At 51.5% G+C, this 13,654-nt stretch overlaps 6 protein-coding genes across 6 annotated transcripts; 4 read left to right on the top strand and 2 right to left on the bottom strand.

Moving 5' to 3' along the window:
- Positions 1-327: 327 nt before the first annotated feature.
- On the bottom strand, positions 328-4,499 carry PMZ80_006271 (uncharacterized protein; the record flags this gene model as incomplete). Its single annotated transcript, XM_064874684.1, has 3 exons — positions 328-3,687; positions 3,738-4,153; positions 4,253-4,499. The coding sequence occupies 3 exons, from the start codon at positions 4,497-4,499 to the stop codon at positions 328-330; spliced, it is 4,023 nt and encodes a 1,340-aa protein (XP_064729084.1).
- Positions 4,500-6,144: 1,645 nt separating this feature from the next.
- CNA1 (3',5'-cyclic-nucleotide phosphodiesterase (PDEase) (3':5'-CNP)) lies at positions 6,145-7,796 on the bottom strand (the record flags this gene model as incomplete). Its single annotated transcript, XM_064874683.1, has 2 exons — positions 6,145-7,631; positions 7,679-7,796. The coding sequence occupies 2 exons, from the start codon at positions 7,794-7,796 to the stop codon at positions 6,145-6,147; spliced, it is 1,605 nt and encodes a 534-aa protein (XP_064729083.1).
- A 572-nt stretch (positions 7,797-8,368) lies between these two features.
- On the top strand, positions 8,369-8,872 carry PMZ80_006269 (uncharacterized protein; the record flags this gene model as incomplete). Its single annotated transcript, XM_064874682.1, has 1 exon — positions 8,369-8,872. One exon carries the CDS (start codon positions 8,369-8,371, stop codon positions 8,870-8,872), a length of 504 nt encoding a protein of 167 aa, XP_064729082.1.
- A 266-nt stretch (positions 8,873-9,138) lies between these two features.
- Positions 9,139-9,783, top strand: PMZ80_006268 (uncharacterized protein; the record flags this gene model as incomplete). Its single annotated transcript, XM_064874681.1, has 1 exon — positions 9,139-9,783. One exon carries the CDS (start codon positions 9,139-9,141, stop codon positions 9,781-9,783), a length of 645 nt encoding a protein of 214 aa, XP_064729081.1.
- Positions 9,784-11,357: 1,574 nt separating this feature from the next.
- On the top strand, positions 11,358-12,673 carry PMZ80_006267 (uncharacterized protein; the record flags this gene model as incomplete). The annotated part of the gene is made up of 2 exons (XM_064874680.1): positions 11,358-11,550; positions 12,174-12,673. 2 exons carry the CDS (start codon positions 11,358-11,360, stop codon positions 12,671-12,673), a joined length of 693 nt encoding a protein of 230 aa, XP_064729080.1.
- A 95-nt stretch (positions 12,674-12,768) lies between these two features.
- Positions 12,769-13,467, top strand: PMZ80_006266 (uncharacterized protein; the record flags this gene model as incomplete). The annotated part of the gene is made up of 1 exon (XM_064874679.1): positions 12,769-13,467. One exon carries the CDS (start codon positions 12,769-12,771, stop codon positions 13,465-13,467), a length of 699 nt encoding a protein of 232 aa, XP_064729079.1.
- Positions 13,468-13,654: the final 187 nt, after the last annotated feature.

Raw genomic sequence — 13,654 nt, 5'->3', positions numbered from 1 at the left:
TGCTTGCTGTTAGCGGGCGAAGGAATCATTAATGCTAGGTTATTGTATCAGGGGTGCTTATGTTGCTTCTATCTTAGGGCTTTCTACCAGCTTGAATATGCACTAGAGGCCGTTCGACAGACGAGTTACACAACGCGTCTTACAAGCTGTCTTATATCCAGAATGACGATCCTGTTCGCCCTGTGTCCCAACGGCGATCATTATAACCTGAACCAATCAATGTCTTGTCCAATTCATGCACATTAGGGGTATCTCAAACACAAAACCTAAGCGCCCGCCAGCCCGTTGAAGCCTAAAACACTACCATTCAACCGTATCGTAACGTCATCACTCCTCGACAATGTTCGTCGTCTCGTCAGAGGCATCATCCTCGATAACTTCAGCACTCTGCAGCTGTTTCTTCGTATTGAATCTCATGTGATCACGCATATCTTGCGTCATAACCCGAACCCGTCCACCTCGTCGGCGTACCGCCGCGGCTTTGATGTGACATAGTTCCTCGCCCGCCAGCTTCCACGGCATCTTCGCCTTGTAGTGCTCGTGGTAGAGAAGAGAAGTCTTGAGTATCGCCCAGTCTGTGCCCTTCCCGCCTCCGTCCTCGAGGAAGTCGTGGTATATGTAACAGTCTGTTTGTAGTGGCTCGATCGCCTCAAGCTCATCTTTTGTCTCTTCTGTCATCGTTCTGAAGTCCATTGTCACGGCATCTTTGCCAATGTCTTTTTGATTTTTCATATGTTCGTTTCGTGCGTGCCTAGTCTGCCAGTTCGTATGCACTTTCACAGTTTGAGCTTTGGCATCATTCAGCAACGATTTGATAGCCTGTCTTTGCTCGCCTTTTGCGCGTTCGGCTCGTCGCCATGCTTTCTGGTACGGTTCGTCGAGGTCGGCGTCGCGCGTCCACACAGGTACAAGCTTCTGATTGAAATCTTGCAGGATCTGCTTGCTCTTTGCATCTGCCACATCGAACTTCAGATGGTCCAGGATGTTCGCGCATTCGCCATTGGGTAATTTGTGGCTCGATGTGATTGCATTCTCGTCATCATAGGCTGGTGTGTCTGGCAAAAGGAAGAGCTGGTATCTGTTGCTGATGACATTTCTTAGATCTCGCCAAGTTCTCGTGCTGAATGAATCACCTTGCTTAGGACCGTCCACAAGGTAGCCCGCCAACGCTGCTAGCTTTCTCCCTTCTATTGTCATGATGTTGTCGGGATGCGCATAGATAAGCTTCTCGAGGAGTTTTGTGACATCACCGAGTCGACTCGCTACTCCATTGATCATACAGCATCTGTGCATGAATTTGTTCAACTGCTGTGCATTGGGCTGCGAGCCGGTAAAGATCGAGCCGACGATCTGAGTTTCTGATTTGACGCCGCTCTGCTGCTTTGTTGGCAGCTCTGGTACTTGAACGCTCTCAAAGGATTCGGTGAGCCTCTCGTCCCATATCACCGTGATTGTGTCGCCATCATAGTCACCACCAGAAAGCATACCAGCCAAGGGATACGCACCTTGAGTGGGAAATATGATGACATCTTTGAGGTGTCGCAGCTCCGGCCTGTAGACAAATTTTACAGCCTGTATGTCGGAAGTCAAGTGAGCAGGATTCCTTGCAACGAGTACCTTCCGGCCCTCGAGCTCCCAGTCTTGCATGTCAGAGATCGGCTGGGACAAGTTCAACTGTACCTCGCCTGGTTGCAGGACGCCGAGAGTGTCAGGTACACAGAAGACGTTTGTCGAGTGAGGAATTTGTATCCACAACTTTTCCTTTCGAATTTCCACCACCAGCGCGATCAGATTCTTCAAGACATCACCGACCATGTAGCGGCACTCCGCAGGCTCAAAACCAGCCTCAAGCAGCATATCAAGCTCGTCTTCTCGATCGTCGGGTAGTTCGCCACACCAGGCCATCTCAAGCATAGACGAACGAGCAGGATGATGGATCTGTCGCCAGCGGCGCAATTCGAGTCGACCTTTCCCCATGGCTTCGACTAGACTATCGTAGTACTCTGCCATTTCGGCTAGCATGACTTCGTCCAAGCACTCCCTTGGCACTCCTCGGTGTTCCAAGATATTGATCAATTGGATATTGAGATGCGCCGATGTACATGGGTGTGATGTTTTCACAACTTCGAAGGTTCGTTGAAACTCGTCGGCTTGCGGGATATTGATCTTGCGCTGAGAATCAGTGACCTCCAGCCACCAATTCCTTCCGACTTTGTCAGTATACTGTGGATGACTGTTATCATTGTGCACAGTCCAGAGGCCTTTCGCACCACTGATGCGAGCTTGAAATGCACTTGGCATGCTCTCCCCTGCTTTGGCGATCCGTTTCCATACTTCTGACGCTAGCGCTGGGGACATGCGACCATGGCCATCTGTCATAATTTCGCCGTCAGCCATTTCCTTGCCATCAGCATCTGTAGCACGTTTGTCTGGAACGTAGATGAGCTCTGACGGATCTAGTATTACCGTGGGAGCTGTTTTGGACAGACCAAGGTGGATTCGAGCGAAGAGCTTGAGATCAGTAGATTGCTTGTTGTCCAGAAGGGGCAAGTGCCACTGGATCAAATCGAGTAACGACAAAGCCTGGTGACGACCGGGAGTCGCAGAGGCTGTAGGGGCGGCGAAGTCAAAACCATGAACTGCGAAGAGATGCACCTTTTGGCGTGAGCCTTCCTCCTTGCGCTTCTTCTTGTTCACATCCTTGGGCTCGACATAGAACACCCGCCATATTCTGCCTGCAATGTAGAGGTCCCTGTTCGCCAGCCAAGAAAATATCTTCTCGTGAATCTCTTCAGGCTTGAAGGTCTTTCTGAGTTTCTCTGGCAGATACTTCGGGTACTCGGGTGCAAAACTGGGAATGTCAAGAACCATGAATCGATCAGCCCCGAATTTCCTGTGGAAACGACAGCTCTTTTCAACTTCTATAGGGTTCAGCGTCAAATCGAAGAGTTGTTTATCCGGTGTCCGAGAGAAGTCTAGCCGCGCAGAGAGCTGAACAGATCGACCTGAGGCTTCGTCGACATAGGAGTTATCTTCGTACGTCCATTCCTTGATGGCTGAGCAAACAGGTGCGGTAGAGTTTTCCTCTTTGCAAATATGAGGGACCTCTTTCCAGTACCTGTGAAAGCTCGGTAATTCTTTAGCGCATCTTGTCTTGATCTTGTGGAAAATTGGGCCCACGTCGCAGCCTACATGCACGCTGATTCTGTAGAGCTCGAACACGTACCAATACGGCAGATCGTGCAGCAACTGGCGTTTGACTCCTCTAAAGGGGCCCTCTGTCGGTAGCTTATCCAGTTGCTCTTTCAGGTTCGCTGCAATGCTGTCCGCTGCTCGGAATGATTTGTTGACAGAAGGATCATGAAGGAAGTCTTGTTCGAGTTGTGTGCCACCTGACCAGTGAGATTCCCTGCCACCCACATCGCTGAGCATTGAAGTGTTGTTCGAACTATTCGGGTCATCGTCATCATTCTCAGACCAGACCGGGTCGCCACGATCAGACAGTACTGTATCGAAACTGATGTTCTGGGGTGGAGGCTGCTCCCTAAGCAGACCCTGTCGACTGGCTGCTTTAGACGTGGACGCTAGGCTGAGGTCTGATTTCGATGCTGCTGCATCCAACCGCGCATGGAACTGTGATAGGGTCAATTGGCCTTTTTCGGGTTCTGTCTTTGATCTTTTGGCACTCTGCATTCGAGTCAGCTAGGCGTAAGAGTTTCGAGCCCGACCAGTCCTACCGTTTGTTGAGGCTGGAGAGCCTCGCGCTTCAAGTTCTTTGGTGAAGCTGGCTGCACCGTTTCCTTCTTGACCTTCTTCTTCGCCATACTCGCAGCCGAACGGGCAGTGGTAACTCGAGTCTCACATGCTGTGGTATAGGAAGATTTGGAGGTGAAGCTGGTACGACCCGAGGTGGAAGGGTGGCTAGTGAAGCTGGGTGGTCTTGATGTGTTGTTTTCTGATGCGAAGGAAGTCCTTTGGTATGTGTCAGATTCGGTAGCAAGCTTGTACTCGTCTTCCAGGAGGCCAGCCAGGATTTCGATCAGAGCAACCCGATTCTGTGGTGTGAGCCGAGACTTCGAAACAGCATCCCTCTTCAAGAATGACTTGGTGACAGGCAATGAAGGCAAAGTCCCGGATTGTTGGGACGGTTTGTCTGCACCAACAATTTCGTCAGCGCAACTGCCCTCTTGGCACCTGCCCACCTACGTTGCGGTGAAGGCACCAGCCTGCGAAGCTCAAGACTCAGACTTACATATCCATTCCGAGTGCTTCTGTGCAGCTCTGTCCTCGAAATCATCAACCACCCCATCAATATTGACGTTGTCCTTCCAGCATAGTGCCCTAATGCGGGAGGAGCACTTTCGCGCCAGCTCCCCATCGTTTCCTGCCTTTCTGGCTTCGACGCCGTGCAGGCGAGGTATCTGCAGATCCCATCGTGTATTCAGCCGATCGATGACCCGGTCAATCTCCTGGCTGGCCTTGTGTGGTGTGTTTTGCATCTAGACTGATCCGTTTTGCAGCACATCGATCTGTCCTGGGAGTCGACGTGTAGTACACCAGATACCGAGGAGGTTCGCCGGAACTGGCTTGTCATCTATCTATTGTCAGTACCCTGATACCACACCTCGCAACACATTCAGCCTTACCACTCCCAAGCAAAACCCGCAAGACTCGCTGCACTCGACACGAAACCCCTTAACGAACGCCAAAATCACACGAACGCCGCAGACAAGAATGCAGAAAAAGCTCAGAAGAGCAGGTCAAATACTCCTCACACCTCACCACAGCTCAGAAGTGACCTGTCGCAGAGTGAGGCACAATTTGAATCTCAACTGATCCGCAATGACATGCGCAGGAACTCATTGGAGCTTAAGGAGCTCCATCCTACCCTCGGAACGGCGCGTCCGCGATAGCCGCTGTAAAGTTGCCTGGCAACAAGCCACGCGACATGTTCGTGGACGTGGAGCGCGTAAAGTGGTGAAAAAGTCGCCGATACGAGCCCTGCGTTGCTGTGTGGCGTTGTCTATCACCCAGCGAGCCCAGGTCCTGACTTCTCTTCCTGCGCCCTCATAAAGGCGACGGAGAGGGTCGTACACGTGCTCTCCGCTGCCAAGAATGGTCTCAGCAATGAGAGCGCACAACTCATCTCACCGGCAGCATGGCGCCTGGGGCGCTTGGCTTGGGTCGACAGCACTTTGATGCCATCGGTTTCAGCCTCAAATCGATAATTTGCAATCCCTCTGCACCTGTTCGAAAACAGACACGGGATTGCCATGAATCAGGGATAATGAGGAGACCGTGGCCATTTGTGCTTCTTACGCCACCATGAAAGGCGCGCTGGACCGGTTGGTGCTTCTGATAGCGCCTTGTATGGATGGTGTTTCCGATGACTGTTTTGGTTTGTGAGCAGTATTTCATCGCATATCTATACTTGCCTACAGAGAGAGCTTCTGAACGGTATGCCTCTCTTTTGCCACTCTTCTGGGCGAAATTGCAAGTTACATCCATGATCTCAGGGATGCGCCGGGGGAGGCCAGCGCGCCTGCAAGCACACGCAGCAATCGCTATATATCGTGGCACGTCCAAAGATTACAAACAGAACCAAAACTCACAAGATTGGCCACATACCTTATTTATGGTATTCTGCTCTTTTCTATCCTACATGCAAAAATGCCTGAACGACATGCCTGGCGCGGCACATCCAGGCAGAAGGAGGCAGAAATCTCCACACCAACATCAAACATCCTCTTCCGTCCACAACCTATTGGCCCTCATTTGTCTCATTCCTGGCAAGCAGCTGGTTAGCCGGGCGCATCATCAAAGCATCACCACTGCTAGCTGAACTTGCAGCATCGCTTCCATCATCATTGGCCTGCACATCAACATCCAAGCCTGAATTCCTCGTGAGCACATTTCTTCGCAACAGATCGCGTGGCGAAGGCATCATCAAGACATCTTCGCTGTCAGATGTATTTCTTGACTCCCCTGCTTCTGACCCGTCCAGCTGATCCTGCATGTACACCCGGCTCGCAGGCTTTGGGAAACCATGCCGAGCTTCTCACTCGCCACGTCTACTCCCCTTAGGATTTCGAGCGCCACTGCGATCGTTAGTTCATGAAGCAAACATCGTTACTGAAAGTGCACTTACAAGCTTATCCTCCTCGCCACACCCTGCAAGACCTGGTCATTATCCGCATCCTGCGCGGCCCTCTCCAAAGCCCTCTTTCTATCCTCCGCGCTCTTCTTCTCAATCTCCTCGTGGCTAGGCGGCAACCTCTCATTCTGCAGATCCACCTTCCGTGCATCCTCGAAGTTGTGAATGGCCTGCTTAATGCCCTCCGCACCCAACATGAGTGTACCAGCCGGCAACCGCCCACCACTCGCAGTCTTAAGCTCCGTGACCCGCTCGCTTTCCTCGCGCAGCACCTGGAATACGCGGGACAGTCGACCAATAGCCAGGATCTTGTTCTTGATTGCGCGTCGCTTCTCCTCTGTGCTGGCGGCGTCACTGAGGGCTGGACTAGCTGGTCCAGACAGCGGCGTCTCGTCCTCCAATTCCTCCTTGGAGCAGGTGTTCAGGATTGCGATGAGCATGTCTGTGATTTTTTCGCCGACGAAGGGTAGGGACCAAGTGAATACATCCATGAAATTCGGTAGCCAGTAGGGGTGTGGTGTACAATTGAACTGTCTGATGTTCATAACGTTGTTCTCGTATTTCAACACGGCGGCTTTGTTGTTATAGACGTCTAGGTAATTCGGTGCGGAGAATATGGTCATCACGCTGGGGAAGCCCGTTGTTCGTGTCTTGCGGTACATCCTGTAGCCTGCGTCTTGGGCTTCGTGGGCGCGAATGACGGAGAGCAAGTTGTTCTTCTCGAGGAAGTTGCATGCTGCTGGATAACTAAAAAAGTAACTGCATCCTCTTACGTGGTTGTGAACGAAGAACTCGCCTGTTTTCTCCTGTCCGAACTCTTCCAGTGGATCAGCCCAGAGAATGTCGCACATCAGGCCGTGTGTTGGTGGCTCGCGGAATCGATCGATGTTCTTGATGTCGTCTAGTGTGTGGAGCTCCGGACTAAGGCCTCCATGGATACACAGGAACTGCTTGTTCATCACTGCGGCCAGTGGCAAGGCGCAGAAACTGTCCATGCAGGCGTCGTATATGCGCTCGCTGTATTTGTGCTTGCATTCTAGCTTGAATGTGAAGTAGTCTGTTAGATGTCTGCACTCGTGGTTGCCTCGTAGGAGCCAGAGGGTGTTTGGGTACCAGATCTTGAGGGACCAGAGGTATAGCACGCATTCGATGGAGAAGTAGCCTCTGTCCACGTAGTCGCCGAGGAAGAGGTAGCGGGTCTCGGAGGGGTCGCCGCCTACTTCGAAGAGTTTCATCAGGTCGAAGTATTGGCCGTGGACGTCGCCGCAGACTGTGATTGGGGCGTCCATTTCCAGCAGATTCGGCTCTGCTTTGAGGAGTTTTGCGCCCTCATTTATGATGAAGAGGGCTTGGTCTTCTGTTAGGCGGCCTTCGCGGATGAAGTGTTGCTTGAGGAAGGCTAGGTTGGGCTTGCTTCGGTCGTGGGGCGAGTAAAATTCGTCGTCGGTGGGTACTTTCATGGCGGGTGCTTGTACGTCTGGGGGTTATTAGTATGGGATGGGACGGGGAATGTGGCAATCGCACCTTTGCAGACTCTTTCTTGTGTGCTGACTTGCGAACCGTCCTCCATGGTATGTAATGTGAAGTCGATTTCTGGGATGGGCTTGCGGTTGGTCACTGCCTGGGCCAATGGGGCGTCCATCTTTGCGATATACTGCGCACCTGGCGCGGAAAATCTGATTTGAGGAGGAGTCTGTTGCTGCACTTGTGCTTGTATACAGTCGTACTCCGTATATCAAATGGACAGGAGGGTTCCGACCAGTGGCTGACACTTGTCTAGAAGCAGGCTCGAATTGGGTAGGAGGGGTCGAGTTAAGGAACAAACAAAAGCTCGAGCAGCAATGTGGTCTTTGTGTCACCGCAGATGTATGTAGATGGCGACTTTACTGATATACAGAAAGTATGTGACAGTATCTTCTCAATTTCTGAACGATCTGGACATTGAAATGCTGCAGCTGATCCCGCAACTGGCAGGCGATGTAAGAGAACCTTAATTCAGCTTGTGGGCTGAATTGTGAGGCAAACGAGCCACTCAAGCCACCGAGAAGTCCCTGGAAAGCATGGGGGCCAAACACAAGCGCTGACGTCTGGCCGGTCTGGGCATTGATGAGCACGTGCATGAGAATCCAAGGAAACTGAGCCGAAGTAGCGACAACCACCACCATCTCGGCTCGTTTTGTTCTTATCGATCTGCCAGCTTACAATGCCAGCACGATGTTCGATACACATAAACCTCATCCATTGCTAGCTCAGGTGCCTTTGACTATATCTCCTTTTGTCCAGATTCCGGCTGCCGTAACATTGCCATACACCTTCCGGACAGTGCCAACTTCTCTTCCACCTTCTGTTCTCGCAGACGGCTCAAATGGGGACAAGCCAAAGTATGTCAAGTCATCAAGCGGACATGCTGCTCATCCGGAAGACATTGTTAATTCCTGCAAAGCTTTGCAAGAGCACATAGCTAAGACTACCGCTGAAGCACAAAAGAGCATACAAGATTGGGAAAACCAGATTAGGGAGCGTGATCTAGCAGAGAAGCGAAGGGTTGCTCCGGGATGGCTCGATAGGGAAGAGAAGTTGTTGCAACCTGTGACCGCGTCGAACAACCAGGATCTCCTGGGTGAAGAATCGAGCTCAGCCATCAATGCACCAGCCATGTCGCCAAGCCGTGAGGGAGAAGAGCTCGACAGAGCCTTTGGAAGTCTAGGTCTGAAATGAGTCGCATAATTGTCCTTTAAACAGTTTCAAATTCTGCAGAACTTGTCTTCACCACTAAGTTTGTCACTGTTTGCCTGACGTTGTCCCGCACACAAACATGCCATCAGTCGGACAATCATATTTGGAAAATACGTGTCTGCCTTCTTCCTGTCTAGAAGATAATTCGACCGAGATTCTCATAGTTCCCGACAATCAGATAATCAGATAACGATCAAGTTTATCCGGATATAAGCACCCAACACAATTTCTCAAGCATTACAATAGCAATGGTCACCGAAGCCGAATGTCGAAACGGCAACATCCTCAAGACTCCATTCTGTTCTCTCCTCAACACCATCCTGTTCATCCTCGTCGTCACCTTTGTCGCTGTGGCTGTTGGTTTCATAGCATGGCACATCTATTTGGACTTTCAAGCACAAAGTTCCAGGAGACGGATCACCGACGAATACTATCGATCAGTCGAAGAAGACGAGTACAGCCGCCTCCTCCAAGATCCTCGCTTCGCTGGTCCTCCTTCTAGAGACCGCTCCGGTACCGACGACTCTTCCTCGCCTCCGCCAGATGTCGCTCGAACTGGTAGCCGATGGAACCATGTTCGACGGATGATGGGCTTGCCACCCCCTACACCACCACCTCCAACTTCCTCTTTGAGTGATAGCACCTGCCCGTCAAGCTCAGATGCTGTTTACATGGGAGGTACAGCGGGACAAAGATCGCAACCCAGAGGTGGCCGAATCAATAACACGAGCTATGGATCTACACAAGCCAGAAGTCGAAGGGCAGAGATAGACCGTCGACTCGATCTTGGAGGGCCCGTCGTAGTGATTGGTGACACCCAGGAGGGAACCATCGCGCAGAGGCGGCGATCTTCATCAAGGACAGGCATATTCGACATAGAGATAGACAAGTAAATCTGTCAGTGCCGCATACAGTGGCGGTGTAAGATCTCACTGGCATTAATGCCGACAAGCAGATTGCGTACTCATAGGGTCGTCACAAAGCTCTTAGCCTTGAACTGTAGCAGTGATACTGCAGTTCCTCTGGAAAGCGAACACTCACGCCTACCAGGAATTTCAGCCTCGAGTCACAGAGCTACAAACACCTTCGTAAACGACTTGATGAGCACAGAAATTCCTGGTTCTAACCTTCCTCACATCTACCTTTTAACTTTCCAACTCAACCCACTCTCGGCCTAACCTGCAAGTTGACTGACATCCTGCCGCTGCTTGAAAGAAGTCGAAGTCAGAATGGCGCAGAAGGTCCAGAATTCTCCTCTCTTTGCACTTCCACCCGAGGTTCAAGATCACATCTACTCCTACATGATCCACGTACCAAACAGTTGGCATCACAGAACTGGAAACAAGAATATAATAGACCTCCGACCACTTCAAATTTGTCGACAGATCCGAAAGCAGACCTGGGCACGTTTATGCTCGAAAGAGTGGATCAGATTCACGGTGCAAGTCCCTACAGGGAGCACACCTTTCCGGCAGCGGGACCTTTGGGACACAACGCTGGAATACATTCCTGTCGACAAATTTTCGGATTCTGAATCGACACATTTAGACAGATCGAGCATCATCCATGTGCGCCTGGAGCAAGTCAACAGCAGCAATGGCGGCATTGAATCGATTGGATCTACTTGCCGTGGCTTCATACCATATACAGACGTCATTTATGGCGTTTTTTGTTCTCGTTTGAAGACATGTGTCTTGTCTAGCAGTACTTTGACCATTGGAATAAGCGCCCGTATCCGGAAGGATCGAAACTCACTGATGGACCGCTATCTATTGCCGCTTAGTACAGTACGAGGCGCGGAATCGGTAGTGTTCGAAAACCTGATGTCAATGCCAATATATTCTCATCTGTCGCAGAAGATGCAAGAATTGCGTCGAACCTCATATGGTTTCCAGACGATCAGTTTGAGCTACCTTGAGGAGGCGCAGTACCATCTATGCCAACGCGACGAAGCAGTATGCAAGCACCATGGCGAAGTCCACCTGACACTAGCGAGGGCTTTTCTGGCGGAAGGACGCGGATTCATGGACACGTATCATGCTGCGCTCAAGGCAAACCAATGGCGAATGAATCATCCAGCAAATGTTGTAGTTAACGACATTTTCATTGACTCCATGCTCCAGCATGTCCGTGTCCTTTGCGCATTCCTTCAGACAGCGTGCAATCCTGTGGAAGGTGAGAAGGAAGGTTTCCCTGAAGTGGCCCACCGTGTGGAAGGCATAAAGGATTCTCTACGTACCACACGAGCATTGGGCGATATGACCAATGCACATCGTGCGTTGATGTACGCTCTTGAAGCCAAGATCTTGAAGATCTTCCTAGACTTTGTCGAAGCGACGAGCAACCCTGAGAACTTGCTGCACAGCCCAGAACCCTCCTCGGGGCAGGAATACAGTCTTCAGTCACCAAGCTCAACCGAGCTCAAGCACATGTCCTCCGCAATTGCTGGCACGCAGCAGTTGCTGACATGCCGACCGCTACAGCTCTTGGTTGCGTCACACTTTACAAGTCATTGGCAATCGACACATTCGAGGCCGGACTAGCGCGCCTCCCTGTTGCTACAGTTGAACTTGGTTCTGGTCTCAACGCCTGGAGAGGCGAACCCGATCTGTTGGAAGAGTGGGGAGAGCACGACATACGCAAATGGCAATCGTGTCCTCGTGAGTGGGGCGTCGCGAGCGATGAGGATATGCAGAAGGTACTTGATAAGTTCGAGCTTAGTGACATGCGAGGCGGGCGTTTGGGCGGTCTCTTACGGATGATATCGCCGCTCCCTTCTGAGGAACTTCGGCAGTGAAGAGGCGCACAATATCTCCAAGATGACAGCCTTATTTGCCGCTGGATGGGTATGTATGGTCTTCCGTAGCTGATAAAATAAAGTTGTTTTTCAATCAAATTCAATGCCTCCCACGGCCACCTTGAAGCATGGTTTCAACAAGGTGGTCCGGCCGTCACAACTTTATCCTTCGGTAACAGAAACTGTACTAGATGCTTGAGATTGCACTCGAATCGTCTGTCTTCATTGCGGCGAACCGGAAACCATGTCTCGTACGGCAGATCCCAACCATTGCCGAGCCTGAGCTTACCAGCCGACTTCACTGAATTTCAGTTTCCTGCTCTTGTGGCCGCGTGCGAAACGAGTTCAAAAATCACCAGGAGTTTCTACCAGACGCCTAGGAAAGTTCTGCCCCCTTGAAGATGTTCAGATTCCTTGATTTGCCAACGCACATCCGTGACCGCGTCTATCAATACATGCTTTGAACACCGCAAAACATCCGGCTAGTCAACGAGAAGACGCTTCGCTACAAAGACAGCGAGTTCACGGATCCAAAGTATGGTGATGAGCATGAGCCGCTCGACTTTGAACCGAATTACCCGCCGGTGAATGGACGTCCGGATAACAAGCAGTATGGCCAAGCAGAGGCTGTGGCGAGTGATTCTGATGTGAATTGTGTGAAGGAACATCTTCATTTCAGCTGTGGCAGCGGGAATGTCGTCCGCAAGATTCGCCAGAAGCATATAGTAGAGGTGGGGCAGAAACTGGAGGACTTCCTCGACAACGCGAGGGAGCAGGATGATGCGTTCTGGTCAGACGAAGACGAAGACGACGAGGATGAGGATGAGTATAACGCTCACGGTGACCATGAGGACGGAGATACGTCCAGTGACGAGCGAAGCAGTAGTCCCTTGACTGAGGCGGAGCTGGACGATGCCATTGGTTTTATCAACAAGCATTCAAAGTTTTTCGAGGATGCGTCTTGGGGCATCATGCCTCGAGCATGAAGAGAGTCTCGAGAACGTACATGCTGCTCTCACTTGACCCGCGCAATGTATCTTTGCTACAATGCAGTCGCCAGCTGCACGATGAGGCGGCTGCCATGCTTTACGGGCACAGCCGTTTCATCATAGGGGAAAGCGCCTCCGAAGGTCTTCTCTTCCTTGACGCTCTGCCAGGACGGTATCTATCACAGATCACGAAGATCGGCATTGATCGACAGGCTCTTTACGCTGACGACGAACCTACGCGCCAAGCTTGGACCACGTACGATGATGGACCCTCGTTCCCTTGCTCTCTTCCGCTTGATACACCATTCGCGGCGTACCTCGCCTTCTACATGCCGGCATTGCAAGAAGTCTCTCTCGCTGTTCCACCAGGAGGCCACGATGATTGGTTTTGTGGTTTCGCCCCATTGGATCTCATGAGACTTTTGCGGCTGGGGAAGATCTCGAAGCTGGAGTACATGTTCACTGGGGAAGTTGCGGTTTCGATGCTGCAGAGTAGTGATTCGTCATTCGAGTGCTATCAGAGGATGGTGGGAACGCTTGAGGAGATGCAGCCTGAGCTTGCCGGTGAGGAGTTCCTTGCTCTACGCCCTCGGCCTGCGAACAAGGGAAGGAGTTGTCAGGACGAGTCAGATCCCAAGGTTGTTGCGTGGGATGCTGAACTTGCTGACTGGTTACGAAGCGATGACAGGCAGACGGTGTGGTGGCGGTGGGGCGACCGAGATTTGTCGTTGAGTGGGAGAGAGGATGTGCAGGCGGTCGTGGAGTATACCGTGAAGAAGCAGACAACGTGATATGATGTCCGATCAGACGGCTTTCATGAGTAACGACTCGTCAGTAGCTGCCTTCTGGCTCGGATCGATCGGCTGATAGCCATCAGCCACTGTCGTAACTGCCTCCACTAGTGTGTATTTTGCGGAGCTGTATCCTATGTAGAAATGGGACGGGCCATCGCGATGTCCGCCAGGATCACGCACGATC

The sequence above is a fragment of the Knufia obscura genome (genome assembly GCF_036327395.1).
Source record: "Knufia obscura strain CCFEE 5817 isolate CBS 148926 chromosome Unknown scaffold_7, whole genome shotgun sequence".
Classification (NCBI taxonomy): Eukaryota; Fungi; Ascomycota; class Eurotiomycetes; order Chaetothyriales; family Trichomeriaceae; genus Knufia; species Knufia obscura.
The sequence above is the reverse complement of the archived record's forward strand: the minus strand, read 5'-3'. Positions and strand labels throughout refer to the sequence as shown.